General features: G+C 43.1%; 1 protein-coding gene across 3 annotated transcripts in view; it reads right to left on the bottom strand.

Annotated features, from left to right (window-relative positions):
- Positions 1 to 20,322, bottom strand: part of prpf40a (PRP40 pre-mRNA processing factor 40 homolog A) — a 51,789-nt gene that overhangs the window by 21,128 nt on the left and 10,339 nt on the right. For all 3 annotated transcript variants that reach the window (XM_067987448.1, XM_067987447.1, XM_067987449.1), the window contains 9 exons: positions 14,379 to 14,415; positions 13,324 to 13,346; positions 12,113 to 12,190; positions 10,995 to 11,105; positions 10,543 to 10,663; positions 7,616 to 7,643; positions 5,023 to 5,229; positions 4,528 to 4,639; positions 2,402 to 2,466 (listed from right to left, as the gene is read on the bottom strand). In XM_067987448.1, coding sequence (XP_067843549.1) covers positions 2,402 to 2,466; positions 4,528 to 4,639; positions 5,023 to 5,229; positions 7,616 to 7,643; positions 10,543 to 10,663; positions 10,995 to 11,105; positions 12,113 to 12,190; positions 13,324 to 13,346; positions 14,379 to 14,415 — 782 coding nt within the window. The remainder of the gene's footprint in view (positions 1 to 2,401; positions 2,467 to 4,527; positions 4,640 to 5,022; positions 5,230 to 7,615; positions 7,644 to 10,542; positions 10,664 to 10,994; positions 11,106 to 12,112; positions 12,191 to 13,323; positions 13,347 to 14,378; positions 14,416 to 20,322) is intronic.

Here is a 20,322-nt window from a genome sequence, read left to right as displayed (position 1 = left end):
ATTCACATAGTTGTTGATGTAGAGTATTTCAATGATTGTGCTGTATCATCTGCTAATGTTAATTAGGCCTCTTTACACCACGTTTCCCCACCTATTCTATTAGCGCTCATATTTTAAAAAAAAGTTCAAACCAACATGTTAATTTATTTGTAAGTTGTTCTCTTAATGTGGTGTTAATTATGGTAAACTTTCAAGATTGAAAACTTAACCTTTTCTCGGAGCTTTTGCTGTAACCGTAGAGACTCCAAGGTGTCACCTTTATACCATACATGGACTTTCTCATAGAATCCAGTAATAATATTGTATTTTTCTGCTAAACATTCATAGCTAGCTAACCAAAAAATATCAAATTACCCCATTAAGAAACTGACAAAGACTGGAGTCCAAATGGAACAAGACTGTAAAGGGTTTCATTTAAAATAAGCATGTTATACAAATCCATCATTTACATTTTTTCCTTCTTTGAACTGTGCATGCTAAATGGCTTAGTCACATCTTTCTTATTTATTACATTCTCTCTGAATGCTTGGTACAAACAACTGAGCAGCAGTTTTTTAAGCATTCAGCAATTAGCTTCAAGCCAATGAATAGTAGTAACTCACAAACTCATTGGCCCATACATAGAAAGACAAATCCCCCCACCCCTAACATCCTGGCCATCATGTACGCTTACCTTGATAGATGGAACAACCTGCTCATATCCCTCATGAGGACAGCAAGAAAAATAAAAATAACAACTGTCGCCTGCCTCCCTTATCTGTTTAAGATGCTGCTAATCAAGGTCCCAGCTCACCAATTCAGAGATCTCAACAGGCTTAGGAACAATGGGAGGCAAGATGCCACAAATATGCCTCAAAAATCTTCAAGTCCCCAAATATAAGGGAGGATTCAGTCGTTTCAATCTCAGCATTACTCCATGACCATTCAACTCCAGAGTATCATGATCTGGAATTCAGACTGACCACACAACTCATGGCTGAGTATGGAGAACAGTGCCTCCAAAACAACCACTCTCCAAACATATAGCTTGTCTTTCATATATTCCAGAGAATGCCAAAAGAGGCCTGGAAACACCACACAGTTACAACGCAATCAGCCCTGCACAACTCCAAAAACCCCAGAGCTTACTGGCTTTCACCCCAATCTGTCACGAGAAAGGCATCACCAGACTAGACCAACCCCTTGACAAGGGGAACATTATCCCCTTTCAACAGCTCACAGACAAACTTAATCTCAAGCAACATGACTAATAACGCTAACTCCAAATTAAACACTTTCCCCGGGACCCAACCACACTGCAAAAGTTCCAAAGTGAGGCCCCTCCAACCTCTTCCTAGCAAAACTGCTTTCAACAGACCCTCACAAACACATTTCCAGCCGTTGCTCTACATTTGCCTCAAGTTCAAAAGGTAACACAGGAAACATAAGGGGCCTCGGAATGAGGCCCAGGCTGCCAGATAGAGGATGAATGGAGATGGTTATGGAGACAGACCCTAACAACTATAAACTGTGGCCGAATGTAGAACATGGCTTAGGGTAATATGTAAAGTGCGGCCCAAAGATGATCTACAAATTGAAAGGCACGTGAATGCATATGTTCTGATTGTGCCTTACATTCAGCCATTCTAGGCAGCAGTCTGGCAAGCCACAGAGAACACATTACAGCAATCAATTCCTGCAATCTCAGGCCTGTGCCTATTGCGGCTTATCAACTGGAGAATATGCTGCACTAGCAATATCGCTAGTGCATCAAGCCCCATTAGCAATATCACTAGTGTATCAATCACTGCATGCTGTAAGAAGATGGATTCCCTCCACTCCTATGGAGAAATGCAACAAAAATATAACAGTTGGTACAGGTAATGTACAGGTTTTTACTGGAGCCCTTTCCTGGAAGCTAGAACATCCCAGCCCACACACCCAAACTGCCTCCAGGAAGATAAGAACAAAGCAACTTGGAACGCAGCCATGAGCCTACAAAGATTTTCTTCCATTTCATTGGCCCATCTAAACCCATATGCAGGGCAAAGATCTACCCTGTGAGACCATCTATTCTAGCAGGATCCCTTTGACCCAGCAAAACTGGAGGAATGACATCAAATTCTGAACCCTCCAAAAAGTGTGGGTCTTAGCAGGTGGATAACTGTACCAATACCCTCAATATGTCAATATATTGTAGGTACTGTGGGACAAAAATGTCAAGAACTTCACAAATGTATGCATATATTATTTTCTCTGATCAATTTGTTTTGTTTAAAAATATTTTTTTTTAGTTTTCCACTACAACAGTCACATAGCTTTGCTTTCATTTAGTTATCCATTTTAAAAAGGCAGCTATTTAATTAGGATTTTATTCTGAGCTAAGGATCACAAAAGATAATAGAAAAGTTTTGAAACTTACCTATACCTAGGATCATTTATTATCATCTTCATTGCATGCTCCCATGAGGCATTAGACTGAACACCCTAAAGAAACAGGTAACATCCAAGATTAAATGCAAATATTTTACTGAAGCTATATGTCTAACTGACATCAAGTTATGGATAAGCCAGATCTCTCTCCAACTGACCATTGGGAAAACTGAATCTATCTGGTTTGGCTCCTGCCAAAAACACCACCCTTATCCCCTGACGCCATTCCTCTCCCCAGCTGCTTGCTCAGGTTGAATTATGTTTGGTTGCACATATCTACCTGGAAGATCAGGCCAAATGTCGATCACTTATTGTTTGAAGAATTATTTCCTGACAAGTATCCTAAATTTCCCGTTCGGTAATGCCTTCTCATTCTAGCTTCCTGGCACCTTGAAACAATACTCCAGATTAACCCTATCTATGGCACTGAATACACATCTCATGTACCCTGTATGGTCCCCTCTCAGGATGGCTCCTATCAAGGCTGTAGAGCCACAGTTTCTTCATTCTTTCCTCATAACTTAATCCTTTGTAACTAGGGAGCAGCCTCATTGTTCTTCTCTGCACTGCCTCCAGGGCTTAAATGTCTCAACAGCTGAAAAAACACAGTACTCAAGGTGGGGTTTGATCAGAGCACTGTACAGTTTACCATGGCATCTTGTATTCAACTGCCCTAGCAATATAATTAACCACTTTGTTTATTGCTGCTCCATAGTGATCCCTTTCCACTTCGCCTTTAGACATTTTTACACCATCCAATGTATAACTTGACATCTATTTTCCTACCAATGTACAGTATCTTGTACTTGTCTGTACTGAATTTTTTCTACCACTGATTTGCCCATTTGTAGATTTTACCTAGCTCCTTTTGTAGATCCCCAGCTGCTTCTTCTGACTCAACCATTTAGTATCATCTGTAAATTTGACCAGTTTGCATTGAATTTCTGAATCAAAATCACTAATGTTTGGATTATCTCATCTTGGAATATTTATCATCTTAAAAGCTCTATAAAAATGCTAGTTGTTGTTGGACGCTCTAATCAAATAAATATAAATGCAGAATTTTATGTCACTATCATCTACTATACCTGAAAGAGGATTACTCAATACTACTGGCAAACAGACAAGAATTTTAATTAATTCTCTAACTTATAGGCACCTAATTTTATTTATTTAAAAAACTGGGTACAGAATATTGAAGAGAACATTGCAGCAGAAATTAAAGTGATCCAAGAAACTACCCAAGGCTGCAAAATAATTTATTTTACAATGAGTTCCAACTATTGTAACGCATTCAAAGCCAGCAAATGTTGATTCAGTCATTGTCAGAGTTCAAAATAAAATCTTTCCACTGACATCTTTAAGCCCACCAACTAACTAGATTACATTTTTCCCACCACTTTCTCCAAGGACTTCATTCCTTTCTCCCAGTTTCTCACTCTCCATTGCATTTGCTGTACAGCTTTTGGAATGTCGTCCTTTTTCTTCAGCTGAAGCTTCCCCTCCACCGTGAGGGGAAACAGGATCCTCAATTGGGTGTGTACCTTTTCCTGAAGGGACATTTCCCTCCGTAACACTACAGTTCACTCTTCCACCACCCCAGCACCTGATCTCCTTCCCCTGGCACCATCCCATGCAAGCACAGGATATGCAATAACTGCCCATTCACCTCCTCTCATACAAGTGTCCCAAATACTCCTTCTGGGGGAAAGACAGCGATTTACTTGTACTTCCTCCAACATAGTATTCTTTATTCGCCGCTCGTGGTGCGTTCGCCCCTACAGTTGGGTGGGTCGGTAACCAAAAGAAACAGATTTAAGATAATTTGCAAAAGAACCAGAGGGGAGATGAGAATTTATTTTTAAAATGCAAACGCACTGCCTGAAAGAGTGGTGGAAGCAGATTCAATAGTAACCTTCAAAAGGGAATTGGATATATACTTGAAAAGGAAAAATTTGCAGGCATATGGGGAAAAAGAGGGAGTGGGACGAATTGGATATCTGTCTGCAAAAACTAAGTGGAAATGTTGTACAATGTTTTAAAATAAAAAAAGATGGAGCTTGTTACAGATAATCAAGTTTTATCAATTTTTAAAACACAGTTCTCAGCCAGTACCTTTTCTTTTAATAGTTCTTTAAATGCTTGTTTTGCCTCCTCTTTTGTGTTCCAGGTATAAGTTTTCCTGACCGGCTCTTTCTTTACTTCCTCCTCTTTTTTTGGAATATCACTATGGAAAAATAAGTTGCAGAAATGAATATTAAAACAAAACAACCAAATTATTTAAAAATAATTTTAGAACATTTTTAATGCTTGGTGGAATTAGCTGACTTTAATAAGTACTTTTCCCCTAACATTTTACATTAACATGGCTGATTTATTAACTGTTTGAACAATAAGCCTCGCATTACAACTAGAAATCAAGTTAGCCACTGAGGCAGTATCATCATAGCAACAGGAAATAATAGAAAATGGATATGTGCCATAAATCTATAAATAAGATTTTTGTTTTTAAACAAAGGTACATTTTCAATCATATATTTAAAATGATAAACTGCAAAATGTTGGACAATTCAGTTGCATTACAATCATGTGGTGAAAGTTAAAGCATACTTTTCTTGAATGTCCTGCTTTGTTACTTCTTCTACTGGCTGAGAAATGATCTCTACAGGTTCAGGCTCAGGCTGCTCAGCAGCTAATGTTTGTTGCTTTTCATTATCATCAGTGGTTGTAACTTCATTCTCAATAACCTCCACAGGGGTGGTCGTTGTTGCCTCTTGAATAGAGGTTGATACAGTGGATACAGAAGCCTCCTTCACGCTGTTGAAAATATGTATTAAAAGATTTAGATTAACATCTGTTAACTAAATATTTCTTTTGATTTCACACATACATATGAAGTCCAAGATAGACTCAGTTCAACATAGAATTACATACATAGAATTATATCTAAAGGTTACCAAAATTGTCAATTTGCAACCACAGAATTTTTAGTGACAAAGTACCTACTAATAACTTCCTATCTTCACTAAAGCTGCCATGTAATTGATCTCTAAGAATTGTATATGAGCAGGCAGACCAAACATACATCTGATTTCTTCATTCAACAATCTAGCTGAGATCAGGAACTCAACATGAGGAATTGTGATTGTGAACCCCCGTCCCCACACTCTGTAGCCCAGCATGTTATCACAGAATTAAATACATTGTAGCAATATAAAACAACAAATATTAAAATGATAGTCCTTTTATACTTTGAAGACATTTTGAAAACTATTCGTAAGGCCTTCTGACATAAAAAGTCAGTTTTTAAAAAAAAACTTGTGTTTCCCAGACCTTGACCTCTCAGTCGAGCAGGAAACCTGTTCTCCTCGTTAATCCCACTCTTTAACCAGTCATGTAACACTGTCTCTCCCTATAGAAACATGCCTGAGATCAGGCATTCAATATTAGGGTAACTGAATCTACATGTGTCCCACCATTCCTTGAAGCTATACACTGGTGATCCAATGCACTTGTCACCAACTGTTCTGACCATGGATGCTTGAATTCCGCTCATCAGTCTTAGTGCTATGTTTATGAATATGGCCGTACAATGATCTTATCCCAAAGTGCAAAAAGTCTCCTCCCTCCATACACCCCCCCTTATTTTTTTTAAATAAACTTTTATTTTAGGTTTTTCCAACCATGTTGCATGGGGAAAAAAAAACATACATATACATGAGAAGCATATGGGCCAATGGACCATTCTTTACAAGAAGATAGGAACCCAAGTTACAGATGAGGCAGTTGAACAATCTAGTCAATTGCAAAGTATGTAGAGTTATTACGCCAGAAGGATGACTTTGAAAGGGGTGAAAGTCTTTCCATCCAAAATGATCTTACAATCTGAATACTAGCCTCATAACATGCAACAGATTGTTAAGATAAATGTGGGTGTGCTCTTTAAGATTGCCACAATATAGAAACTCAAGTTGCTACAAATACACTGTTCCAAAAAAGCGCTTCTGCCTCAAGACTTAAGCATTGTGAAAAGAATTAGACTCGTACTAATAACGGAGAGGGAAATGAAAAAAGCAAATGGATGCGTGGAAAATGGAAGGTTGTAGCTGATAGTTGTGAGTGAAAGAAGGGAATGGTCCAAGCAGTCACCATAGCTATGAAAGCTTTTTTTTAAATCACGAGTTAGTTCTTGTTTTAATAAAAAATAAGTACTATATAATGTGGCTGTCGTCTTTGTATAGTTCAACGGCCTGGTCTCAAAACATGATAAATATCAGCTTCCAGCTCAGCCTTCTACTTGCCACATTGAACAAAGCTGCAGAGCATCAACAGCTAAGAGTGAACATTTAAATGTCATGTTTCAGCACATGGTCTCAGGAGCTAGCAAGACATTGAGTATTGTTTGGACCACATTGCACAAACACTGCATTACGTCAGCAACCGAGTGGTATCCTCTATCGGTGTCATCAAAAAGACCATTTATTATGAACATTTAAAATTACAGTTGTTACTTTAACTCATTATAGCAAGAAACCTCAAAACCTTATCAATACACTTTCACCCTTAAGAAATATTTCCGGTTAAACCTACAAAACCAACTGGTGAATGCACACATGGGTCAGGATTGCAGTAATACTTTATGCACCACAATGCTTTTTAGGCTTAGACATGTTGCACTTGATTAACCACAATTTCCTTCCACTGTACTAGGTTCCTGAAAAATTATCAGCAAGACTTTGGAAATTGTTAATTAAGTTTTCAGATCACTCAACTTGATCCATTTACCATATTAGAGCAACTGTCAAAAAAGGTTAGTTGTCTTCCCTGGTTTCATTTAGAACAAATATTAAATCAGTATCATTTTAGTTGAACTGAATAAAGTACTTGCATATTTTCAAAGAATGTCCTGCAGAAAACAGTGTACAATTGTGCTTTTGCACTCCACCCATTCCATTAACGATTTAAACAACTCCAAGAGAGAGCCCACCATTTAAGAGAGTCTCGCTCTTGAATGTTGGCAAATAAATACATAATGAAACAAACTGTTTAATGTAGACCTTTCAATGGGAGTCCCTAAATATCTCAACATTACAGAAACAAATCATAACTGCCTTATTTGCACATTTTCAAAAAGCAGATTCTGAAAAATTAATTCCCAATAGCATTTATTTTAGAAGACTTTGAAATGATATTTGGAACATACCCATTTTCTTCCTCAGCTTTGATCATTTCTGTAGTAAAACAAAAATAGCGTCTGATTGATTTACTTTGGAAAATGGTTGAACAATGGATCATTTTAGCTATTAATTCACAGTATAAATTAACATGCAATATTTGATAATAAAAATAGCTTTTTAAGGATACATATCATAGTCAGCTGCACCTGCTTTATTAAAATATCGAAGCTTCTACCATAAACTGTAAATACTTTTTACTGTTGAGCAGAAAACCTTCCTTTGATAAATTTAACTGACTTTAACAAACTATTCAAATTTTAGAGCTTGCTCATATGATTTGACTAAATAATTTAAGTTTGGAAATGAAGCAAAACCTATAACCACAACTACAATAAAAATCTGAAATTTACATAGACCATGACTTTTTAAACAGCAAAATTAATAGATAGCCATGAAGAAAAATGCTCACTTTACAAGCGACACGTAGTAATATCCGAACCCTCATTTGCAGACAACAGTTCAATTATGGAATCACAGTTCAACATTTTTAGACATTTCTATTTGATCTTTCTATTTGCAATTTGAGCATTTCCATCATTACGATCTTTCTTGCAATGTGGATTTAGCTTTCGCTTTTGATCTCAAATATATAGGTTTGCATTCTCAGTCTATCCTCATAGAAGTCAAAAACTCACCTCTAAGAAAAAGAAACACTCCAGCTTCAGCTAGGAGGCCTCAAATTAATACAGAAAACAAATGCTTGCCAGTAGCTGAACTTGACACTGGTAAATCTAATTAGTCAAAGTTGAGACTGCCAACTTGGACAACAAAGATTACCAAGCACTGAAGACATCTATCTGTAAACTTTACTGGTAGAGAAACCTACACTTGTTTGGCTAAACTGCAACTCGACTTATTTCAAACCCCAACCTCTCCAACACCACCTTCAATTCAATGACCAGCTCTGGTTTGTCAAAAGTTGCCCATCATGTATGAGTCAGAACTTCCTCCAGTTAAACTTTGGGAAAACCAAAGTGTTTAGTTATTAGTGTTTCACTAAAGTTATTAGCGTTTCAGAAAAAAAACTGTGCCTTCTGTGCTGAGTTCATCTTCCTCACTGGCTGCTCACTTAGCTTAAAACAGGTGAGCTTCAAATCATATATCCCATCCATCACTAAAGCAGCATACGTCTCACACCACAACCTTTCCTGACTTTCTCCCTACCTTAGCCCCTCTTCCGTTGAAATCCTCATGCGTGCTTTTGTTGCCTCAGGACTCAATTCTTGAATGCCCTCCTTGCAAAGCTATCGAGCCATTCCCTACACAAACTCCAACTTATCCAAATCTCTGCTGCCCACATCCTGTCCCGCTCACCCACGGCTGTATCCTTGCTGACTTCAAATTGTTCCCTCACTCCATCTCCCAACACAGCAAATTCAAAATCCTTGTCCTCCCTCCCACCCCACCTCTGCAACTTCCTCAAAGCTCTACATTCCAGCCTACACCTTATGGTCCTCTTCTCCCGGCATTCCCCACATGTGGCAGAGCTTTCAATTGTCTGGATCCTACCATCTCAAACTCTTCCCTAAACTGCTATTTCCCTCCCTGCCTTTAAAAACCTATCTCATCAACCATGTAGGCAGTCACATCCCTCATTTGTTCTACTACCACTCAGTCTTTTCTCTCCAATGTGAAGTGCCTTGCAACTTTTTATTATGGTATAGATACTATACAAATACTAATACTTGTTAGCACCCAGTTATTGAGTTGAGTAGTTATCTTAGTCTTTTAATATTCTAACAGGGAGATTGAATGGGAGTAAGGTTAAAGCACCCAGAAAATAAGTGAGGTAATAGTGGGCAAGGTATGGGATTTCAGAGACAGGGAGCAGAGAAGACCTCAAAGCTACCAGGTGGACTTGGAAAGATACCTCAATCTATGTTCTTCAGAGAAAAAGAACAGAACTCAGTGCAACTTAAAATCAGATCTAACTAATGTATTTCAGAGAGCTACTACCACCAACTCTGAATGCTTTTGAGCACATTTTATTTGCCACCTCACCAAATACTCTTTCAGCTACTAATTATTCTATCAAGTGAAAAATAACATGCAAGTCAAGTGTGAGAAAGGATTTCAATTTGATGTTACAATCCTGGCTTCCCTCACACCCAACATTTCTGTGTTCACAAATTACAGCTTTCATTAGCATCCCAAAACTTGCATCTTTATTGTCTATTAGTTACCATAGCCCAACTCTAACCGTGAATTGCAGTAAATCACTCACTGAAGAATACACGAGATGCCTACAACACTCTCCTGTCACCTCGGAAAGCAAAGAAAATTAAATACCACTAGGCCATTGCATACAGCTAAAACTACTTTCCAAGTTTGATTTATAAATAGCAATATTTTCAATTGCTGTCCTTAGCCAAATCAATTGCCTCTAATACTTATTTACACCAATAAAAAAAAAATCAAGCTTTAATTATAGACAATCACATGACAGCATCTTTTTTGGAGGTTTTTTCAAATACACAACAGCAATCTGGGATAATAAATACAAAACTGCATGGATGATCATGTGCTATCCAAGTTCTTTAAAGGACACACAGTCATAACTCATGATTCACACAGGCTCAAACAAGCTATGATGGAATTTCTCAGTTAGAAGAGAACGAGTTGGTGACTAGAAATTATGAATCCTTCAATCAGAAGGGAAATCTCAATATTTTAATCGAAACAGTAGCTCTTAAATGTTAGGCCAATCAAACCTGTCAAAGTGCAAATGCAGCACGATTAACAATACATCTAATCCAAAAGCACATTAATTTGATTACAGCTGTGTTTGCGTATTTTTTTTAAAGTACAATTCAAGTGGAATTCTTTTCCTTTTTGTTAAATAAATGGTTTTAAAATGTGACGCAATTTTCTTAGAAACTATTAAACATTTTACCTTCCAGCTCCTCCAATTCTTTGGGTTTAGTCCATCGAGACTCTTTTGTTTGAGAATTATAATAATAGGGCTTTCCAGTATCAGACTTGTATTCTTTCCAAGGACATTTTGATAGTAGTTGCTTAAAATAAAAGAGCACTCTTACATTAATATCTTAATTCGTACAAAGGTCCATCATTTAACTTTACAGAACATAAGATCTCTTCACTTTGTAATAACAAATTGCAAAATGATTCTGTAGTACAAATTCAAGCATTCCATTATTTTTACTTAATTACTTAATAATTTGATGAAAATGAAGCTACATTAAGAAGAGGAATCCTGTAGAAGATTTGTATTGAAATTATGAACAAGTAAAAATAAACTCTCTTTCAAAGTTCCCACCCTTTAAAAAAATAACTTAACAGGCCCAATCTTCCATATTAGATATATCCAAGTCCATCTCCTCACACCTCTGCATGTGATTTCAGCTCATCTGGCTTCTCCCAAGTGGACTGCTTTGTCTCAGAATTGTAGAAATAGGTCCTTCCATCTGGAGATTTGTGTTCAGTCCAAACAGACTTCTGAAAGGACAAGTTGTGATGTTAAATGAAAATGTCATACAATAAAATAGAAATCCAAATAAATACAGTAAGAGGATCATATGTCAAGGAACAATACAGAATAGCTCAATTTTTCTTGATGATTGGAAATTTGTACTTAGCATAAATTTTAAATTAAAAATAGTTCTTAATGGTTTGACATAATGGACCTTTACCTACACCACCCATTTTGTCTGCATCACTTATATAGCCTTTCAACTCAACATTATTCTCAAGACAGAACAAAAGAGTGAAGTAAGGTGTAGATTCCTTCACATCACTGTTTTTGCTATGCTACAGATTGACCAAGAAGCTTGCTGATGGGGCAAGATGGACAATGACTTAGGAGTTCCCCCAAACAACAATTCCATTAATGTTCGAGGATAAAGCAGGACAATAAAGAATTCCAGCAGTTTGCCTACCCAGTTCCAGCCTTGGCTCAGTAGCATAATTCTTGCCTGAGCTAGAAGGTCATGGGTTCAAGCCTCTCCTTCTCAAACATATAATCTAGGCTGACACTTCAGTACAGTACTGAGGGATTACTCTTACATTAAATACAGGTGGACACAAAAGACGCCATAGCATTATTCAAAGAAATGCTGGAGAGTTCTCCTGTAATCTTCACCAACATTTATTCTTCAATCAACACCATCAAAAACAGATTACCTATTTGTTGGCTCTTTATGCTGCATTTGCCTTCAACAGTGACTACACTTCAAAGGTAATTTATTGGCTGTAAAGGGCTTTGGAACATCCTGAGTACATGAAAGGTGCTATATAAATCTAAGTTATTTCTTTACCCAACACCCAATTTCAGACCCAAGTTGTAGTTTAACCAATTTGGCTAAATTTTCAAATAGCAGGTGAACACTTGTATTTCTTTGTACTCTTCAAGAAACCATGACTAAATTCTTCACGGAATTTTGAAATACTGATTAATTTATACAACATGTATTTAATGAGAATTCAAATATTTCACAGCTTCATACCTTCTTGGGCTGCTCTTCTCCAGAAGATTCATTAGCAGTAGAAATTTGCTGAGCGGTAGAAACTGTAGGATTTGTAACCTGAAAAACATTAGTTCCTTAGGCATTCCGGTAGAAAAAAATTATTCTTTCGAAAAAGATACTCTTTACTTGCTAGATTTGTGAATCCAGAAACTAAGAACCAACTTTTAAAAAAATAAAATTTAAATAATGAGGAAAGGAGCAAATAAGCTTATTAGATTAAATTTGGTACTATATCAATCAATGCGGGCTATTCATTTGATCACAATTAACCTATACTTTACAGGCTACATGTTTCAATTTTAGGTTGAACAAAATACTTTTGTGAAAAAGATAAGAGAAAATTAAATCAGAAATTTCAGAAAATTAAAGCACAAAATAATCAGTAATTAACAGAGAAAAAGAACAGTCAGAGATTACTTCATAACAACCAGCATCAAATACTGTTTTGGAAGTATCTTCATGAACAATAATGAATGGTGAAAAGATTAACAGATGAAATATTGTTAACAGGGAAATGTGAAAGAGGTACCAAAACATCATGTTTTAAGCCTTATCAGTAAGATTTTACTTTTATTAGATCTCCTGCAGTGTTGCTAACAGCAAGTCAGAGGACACATCAATTTATAAGAGCATTTTGCCGCATAATACACAGTACATATATAAGGTGGAACTCTGTGAAACCTGATGTACCACTTTAAGATCAAAAGATCACATTTCTGTGCCTTCCCAGGGTCAATTAGAGGCAAATCCTCCAGTCAACTAGAGATCAGAAAAAAATAGCAGTGAAATGGCTGGATTTTATATGACCGGCACATCCCAAAATATATAATACCTGTGAATAAAAATAGTGTGGAAGTATTTCCCAAACAAGACTGGTAAATTGACCGATTGCAATTACATGCATCGTGTTATAGAAAAGTTAACTGCTTTACTCAAACCATTTAAGTATATTGTAAAGGGAATGCCTGCACCCCTCACATTATAATAGTTATATTAAGTCAGGCAATATAATATAGCATTTATGTTTTGGGAAATAAGATAGGAGAAAAAAAGAGAATTTTGTTCAGATACAAAAGCAGAAACAGCCGTAAAATAAGATCTTTAAAAAAAGTAGGGAAAAGCAGCAGGGGATTTAAAGGGGGGAGGTGGGGGGGGGGAAGGAAAAAGCAGGACCATACATAGCTACTCACCTGAACAATAGTGGCTGGAGGAGCTGGAAAAAAAAGTTAAGATACATCAGAATTGACGTACATGTTCGTGGTCATAGTCTTTCCCATCCCAACTCTGCAACCTCCTTCATCTCCAAGTTGTAATCAATCCTCCGACTTTAGTCTATTGTGCACCCCCCTGAAAGTTCGAGATACAACCCTCTAGAAATCTCTCATTAAACCTTTTTGCCTTGCCACTTCCCTTCCCACCTTTAAAAGTTTCTTTACAACTTCTCTCCAACCAAATTTTCAGCCAACCCTCCTGTATCCTACCATTATTCAGGCTATTCACACATCTAAGAACCTTTTAGCATAAATAAATGCACTAAGTGCTTTACAATAAATGCAAGTTATTGCCATTGTTACATGCTTCAACTTCCTTGTTACTGTTAGAACAAAAAACTGTTTAGCCGGCAGTCAAAATTTCACTCCTTTAAAACGAAGCTATCTATATGAAGTTATTATCTCACCCATAAGCATTGGATTGTTTAAGATCAATATTATGCTATGACATGGAGAAGTGCAGGTATATTTAATTAAGTGTTTTATAACAAAGCATTTGCAGTAAAAACATTTTGACAGTACTGTCTCAACTCTCTTCCATGCTAGTTCTTATGCACTGGACAGTCTCAACACAGTATCAAGAGATTACTCTCCAGTGATTACGATAAAATATACTCAGCCAGAATATAATTCTACATTTACTAAATTAAAAAAGCAATAATAACTTGTTACATTTCTAGTTCTGAAGATTTCAGGCTAAAATTGAGGTTTTGTACAATTGAAAGCCACATAAAAATTCTACAAATGATTTATTACAGGTCTCTTTTAAAAATTCTATTCCTTCTATATATAGTATTGTGTTCTGTTCTGAGAATATAACCACACTATTTATATTTAAATCACGTGAAACCATTTTGGAGCCATCCAAATTGATGTATTATGAAATACAAATCTTTGACACGAAATATTGTTTTTGCCTTACATTCATTTCACTATATAATAATTCAGCACTGGTAACAAGTAAGTGCACTTGCCTGATGTTACTTCTGTGACTGTGGTGCTAACTCCTGGCTGTCGGAGAAAAAAAAGGTAAGATATATATATATATTCCAAAATTACACTTGTACTAATTACATGACTATTTTACAATTGCAATTGCATGAAATTGTATATTATAATCGATAAGGGACAATTCATAAAATATTGCATTACAATAGAGATAGCCAAAAAAAATGAAGAAAAGTAGCAGGGATGCTATGAGGAAAAATATAAAGGAAGAGAAATACCATAAGTTAAATACAAAGGGAGAAACAAAGAACGAGAGGAGGGAAGGAGAGGGGCCGGGGGAAGAAGAGGAGAGGGGCCGGGGGAAGAAGAGGAGAGGGGCCGGGGGAAGAAGAGGAGAGGGGCCGAGAAAGGAGGAGGGTGGGGGGGAAGGAGAGGGGCCGAGAAGGGGGGGGGGGGGGAAGGAGAGGGGCCGAGAAGGGGGGGGGGGGGGGGGGGAAGGAGAATGCCACCAATCTTTTTGTCATCGGCAAACTTAGATATGAGACTTTCTATGCCTTCATCTAAGTCGTTAATAAATATTGTGAATAATTGAGGCCCCAAGACAGATCCCTGCGGGACTCCACAAGTCACATCCTGCCAATGTGAGTACCTACCCATTATCCCTACTCTCTGTCGCCTTTCGCTCAGCCAACTTCCTAACCAAGTCCATACTTTTCCCTCGATTCCACGGGGGGGGGGGTGGAGAGGGGCCGAGAAAGGGGAGGGGGTGGTGGATAGGGGCAGAGAAGGGGGGGGGGGTGGATAGGGGCAGAGAAGGGGGGGGGGGTGGATAGGGGCAGAGAAAGGGGGGGGGGGTGGATAGGGGCAGAGAAAGGGGGGGGGCGGTGGATAGGGGCCGAGAAAGGGGGGGGGCGGTGGATAGGGGCCGAGAAAGGGGGGGGGCGGTGGATTGGGGCCGAGAAAGGGGGGGGGGTGGATAGGGGCCGAGAAAGGGGGGGGGGGTGGATAGGGGCCGAGAAAGGGGGGGGGGGGGTGGATAGGGGCCGAGAAAGGGGGGGGGGGGTGGATAGGGGCCGAGAAAGGGGGGGGGGGGAAGGAGAGGGGCCGAGAAAGGAGGGGGGGGGGAAGGAGAGGGGCCGAGAAAGGAGGGGGGGGGGAAGGAGAGGGGCCGAGAAAGGAGGGGGGGGGAAGGAGAGGGGCCGAGAAAGGAGGGGGGGGGGGGAGGAGAGGGGCCGAGAAAGGAGGGGGGGGGGGGGAAGGAGAGGGGCCGAGAAAGGAGGGGGGGGGGGGAAGGAGAGGGGCCGAGAAAGGAGGGGGGGGGGGGGAAGGAGAGGGGCCGAGAAAGGAGGGGGGGGGGGGAAGGAGAGGGGCCGAGAAAGGAGGGGGGGGGGGGGAAGGAGAGGGGCCGAGAAAGGAGGGGGGGGGGGGGGGGGGAAGGAGAGGGGCCGAGAAAGGAGGGGGGGGGGGGGGGGGAAGGAGAGGGGCCGAGAAAGGAGGGGGGGGGGGGGGGGAAGGAGAGGGGCTGAGAAAGGAGGGGGGGGGGGGGGAAGGAGAGGGGCCAAAAAGGTATCTATCTCACTTTTAAATTTAGCAATTGAGCTAGTATCAATTGCCGTTTGCGGAAGAGAGTTCCAAACTTCTACCACCCTTTGTGTGTAGAAATGTTTTCTAATCTCGCTCCTGAGAGGTCTGGCTCTAATTTTTAGACTGTGTCTCCTACTCCTAGAATCCCCAACCAGCTGAAATAGTTTCTCTCTATCCACCCTATCTGTTCCCCTTAATATCTTATAAACTTCGATCAGATCACCCCTTAACCTTCGAAACTCCAGAGAATACAACCCCAATTTGTGTAATCTCTCCTCGTAACTTAACCCTTGAAGTCCGGCTTTCATTCTAGTAAACCTACACTGCACTCCCTCCAAGGCCAATACGTCCTTCCGAAGGTGCGGTGCCCAGAACTGCTCACAGTACTCCAGGTGGGTTTTGTATAGCTGCAGCATAACTTCTGCCCCCTTGTACTCTAGTCCTCTAGATATAAAGGCCAGCATTCCATTAGCCGTCTTGATTATTTTCTGCACCTGTTCATGACACTTCAATGATCTATGTACCTGTATCCCTAAGTCCCTTTGGACATCCACTGTTTTTAACTTTTTACCATTTCGAAAGTACCATGTTCTATCCTTTTTTGATCCAAAGTGGATGACCTCACATTTGTCTACATTGAATTCCATTTGCCACAGTTTTGCGCATTCACCTAATCTATCAATATCGCTTTGTAATTTTATGTTTTCATCTACACTGCTTACAATGCCACCAATCTTTTTGTCATCGGCAAACTTAGATATGAGACTTTCTATGCCTTCATCTAAGTCGTTAATAAATATTGTGAATAATTGAGGCCCCAAGACAGATCCCTGCGGGACTCCACAAGTCACATCCTGCCAATGTGAGTACCTACCCATTATCCCTACTCTCTGTCGCCTTTCGCTCAGCCAACTTCCTAACCAAGTCCATACTTTTCCCTCGATTCCACGGGGGGGGGGTGGAGAGGGGCCGAGAAAGGGGAGGGGGGGGTGGAGAGGGGCCGAGAAAGGGGGGGGGGTGGATAGGGGCCGAGAAAGGGGGGGGGGGTGGATAGGGGCCGAGAAAGGGGGGGGGGGTGGATAGGGGCCGAGAAAGGGGGGGGGGGGCGGTGGATAGGGGCAGAGAAAGGGGGGGGGGCGGTGGATAGGGGCAGAGAAAGGGGGGGGGGGGTGGATAGGGGCAGAGAAGGGGGGGGGGGGCGGTGGATAGGGGCCGAGAAAGGGGGGGGGGCGGTGGATAGGGGCCGAGAAAGGGGGGGGGGCGGTGGATTGGGGCCGAGAAAGGGGGGGGGGTGGATAGGGGCCGAGAAAGGGGGGGGGGGTGGATAGGGGCCGAGAAAGGGGGGGGGGTGGATAGGGGCCGAGAAAGGGGGGGGGGGTGGATAGGGGCCGAGAAAGGGGGGGGGGGTGGATAGGGGCCGAGAAAGGGGGGGGGGGGGGGGAAGGAGAGGGGCCGAGAAAGGAGGGGGGGGGGGGGAGGAGAGGGGCCGAGAAAGGAGGGGGGGGGGGGGAAGGAGAGGGGCCGAGAAAGGAGGGGGGGGGGGGGGAAGGAGAGGGGCCGAGAAAGGAGGGGGGGGGGGGAAGGAGAGGGGCCGAGAAAGGAGGGGGGGGGGGAAGGAGAGGGGCCGAGAAAGGAGGGGGGGGGGGGGAAGGAGAGGGGCCGAGAAAGGAGGGGGGGGGGGGGAAGGAGAGGGGCCGAGAAAGGAGGGGGGGGGGGGGGGGGGAAGGAGAGGGGCTGAGAAAGGAGGGGGGGGGGGGGAAGGAGAGGGGCCAAAAAGGTATCTATCTCACTTTTAAATTTAGCAATTGAGCTAGTATCAATTGCCGTTTGCGGAAGAGAGTTCCAAACTTCTACCACCCTTTGTGTGTAGAAATGTTTTCTAATCTCGCTCCTGAGAGGTCTGGCTCTAATTTTTAGACTGTGTCTCCTACTCCTAGAATCCCCAACCAGCTGAAATAGTTTCTCTCTATCCACCCTATCTGTTCCCCTTAATATCTTATAAACTTCGATCAGATCACCCCTTAACCTTCGAAACTCCAGAGAATACAACCCCAATTTGTGTAATCTCTCCTCGTAACTTAACCCTTGAAGTCCGGCTTTCATTCTAGTAAACCTACACTGCACTCCCTCCAAGGCCAATACGTCCTTCCGAAGGTGCGGTGCCCAGAACTGCTCACAGTACTCCAGGTGGGTTTTGTATAGCTGCAGCATAACTTCTGCCCCCTTGTACTCTAGTCCTCTAGATATAAAGGCCAGCATTCCATTAGCCGTCTTGATTATTTTCTGCACCTGTTCATGACACTTCAATGATCTATGTACCTGTATCCCTAAGTCCCTTTGGACATCCACTGTTTTTAACTTTTTACCATTTCGAAAGTACCATGTTCTATCCTTTTTTGATCCAAAGTGGATGACCTCACATTTGTCTACATTGAATTCCATTTGCCACAGTTTTGCGCATTCACCTAATCTATCAATATCGCTTTGTAATTTTATGTTTTCATCTACACTGCTTACAATGCCACCAATCTTTTTGTCATCGGCAAACTTAGATATGAGACTTTCTATGCCTTCATCTAAGTCGTTAATAAATATTGTGAATAATTGAGGCCCCAAGACAGATCCCTGCGAGACTCCACAAGTCACATCCTGCCAATGTGAGTACCTACCCATTATCCCTACTCTCTGTCGCCTTTCGCTCAGCCAACTTCCTAACCAAGTCCATACTTTTCCCTCGATTCCACGGGGGGGGGGGTGGAGAGGGGCCGAGAAAGGGGAGGGGGGGGTGGAGAGGGGCCGAGAAAGGGGGGGGGGTGGATAGGGGCCGAGAAAGGGGGGGGGGGTGGATAGGGGCCGAGAAAGGGGGGGGGGGGTGGATAGGGGCCGAGAAAGGGGGGGGGGGCGGTGGATAGGGGCAGAGAAAGGGGGGGGGGGCGGTGGATAGGGGCAGAGAAAGGGGGGGGGGGGGGTGGATAGGGGCAGAGAAGGGGGGGGGGGCGGTGGATAGGGGCCGAGAAAGGGGGGGGGGCGGTGGATAGGGGCCGAGAAAGGGGGGGGGGCGGTGGATTGGGGCCGAGAAAGGGGGGGGGGTGGATAGGGGCCGAGAAAGGGGGGGGGGTGGATAGGGGCCGAGAAAGGGGGGGGGGTGGATAGGGGCCGAGAAAGGGGGGGGGGGTGGATAGGGGCCGAGAAAGGGGGGGGGGGGGGGGAAGGAGAGGGGCCGAGAAAGGAGGGGGGGGGGGGGGAGGAGAGGGGCCGAGAAAGGAGGGGGGGGGGGGGAAGGAGAGGGGCCGAGAAAGGAGGGGGGGGGGGGAAGGAGAGGGGCCGAGAAAGGAGGGGGGGGGGGGGGGAAGGAGAGGGGCCGAGAAAGGAGGGGGGGGGGGGGAAGGAGAGGGGCCGAGAAAGGAGGGGGGGGGGGAAGGAGAGGGGCCGAGAAAGGGGGGGGGGGGTGGATAGGGGCCGAGAAAGGGGGGGGGGGGTGGATAGGGGCCGAGAAAGGGGGGGGGGGCGGTGGATAGGGGCAGAGAAGGGGGGGGGGCGGTGGATAGGGGCCGAGAAAGGGGGGGGGCGGTGGATAGGGGCCGAGAAAGGGGGGGGGCGGTGGATAGGGGCCGAGAAAGGGGGGGGGCGGTGGATAGGGGCCGAGAAAGGGGGGGGGGGGGTGGATAGGGGCCGAGAAAGGGGGGGGGGGTGGATAGGGGCCGAGAAAGGGGGGGGGTGGATAGGGGCCGAGAAAGGGGGGGGGGTGGATAGGGGCCGAGAAAGGGGGGGGGGGTGGATAGGGGCCGAGAAAGGGGGGGGGGTGGATAGGGGCCGAGAAAGTGGGGGGGGGATAGGGGCCGATAAAGAGGGGGGGGGAGGTGGATAGGGGCCGAGAAAGTGGGGGGGGGGGGGGGGGTAGGGGCTGATAAGGAGGGGGGGGGGGGGGGGGGGGAGGTGGATAGGGGCTGAGAAAGGAGGGGGGGTGGATAGGGGCCGAGAAAGGGGGGGGGGGGGTGGATAGGGGCCGAGAAAGGGGGGGGGGGGTGGAGAGGGGAAGGAGAGAGGCCAAGAAAGCGGGGGGGGGGTGCGCACGTGAAAGAGGGTGCACAAGAAAGAGGGGGTGAAAGAGAGAGGGGGAGAAAGAGAGAGAAAGCGAGAAAGAGAGGGAAGAAAGAGAGAAAGCGAGGGTGTGTGAGTGAGCGAGCAAGCAAGCAACACCACAGGAGATCTGTTGATCTATTTTAAAAAGTGCAATACTACAAGCTGCACTCCAGTTTTCTGGTTTACTGAACATATGTCAGCTATCTACACAAGAGAAAGATCTTGCTAGGTGGACATGATGGGCAAGAGGGAGAGATACCCTGTATGGGATTGGAAAGAAAATAACCTTCAGGGCAGCGAAGG

Source organism: Heptranchias perlo, chromosome 7 (genome assembly GCF_035084215.1).
Source record: "Heptranchias perlo isolate sHepPer1 chromosome 7, sHepPer1.hap1, whole genome shotgun sequence".
In the NCBI taxonomy this organism is placed as follows: domain Eukaryota; kingdom Metazoa; phylum Chordata; class Chondrichthyes; order Hexanchiformes; family Hexanchidae; genus Heptranchias; species Heptranchias perlo.
Note: the sequence above shows the minus strand (reverse complement) of the source record. Positions and strands in the feature narration are given on the sequence as shown.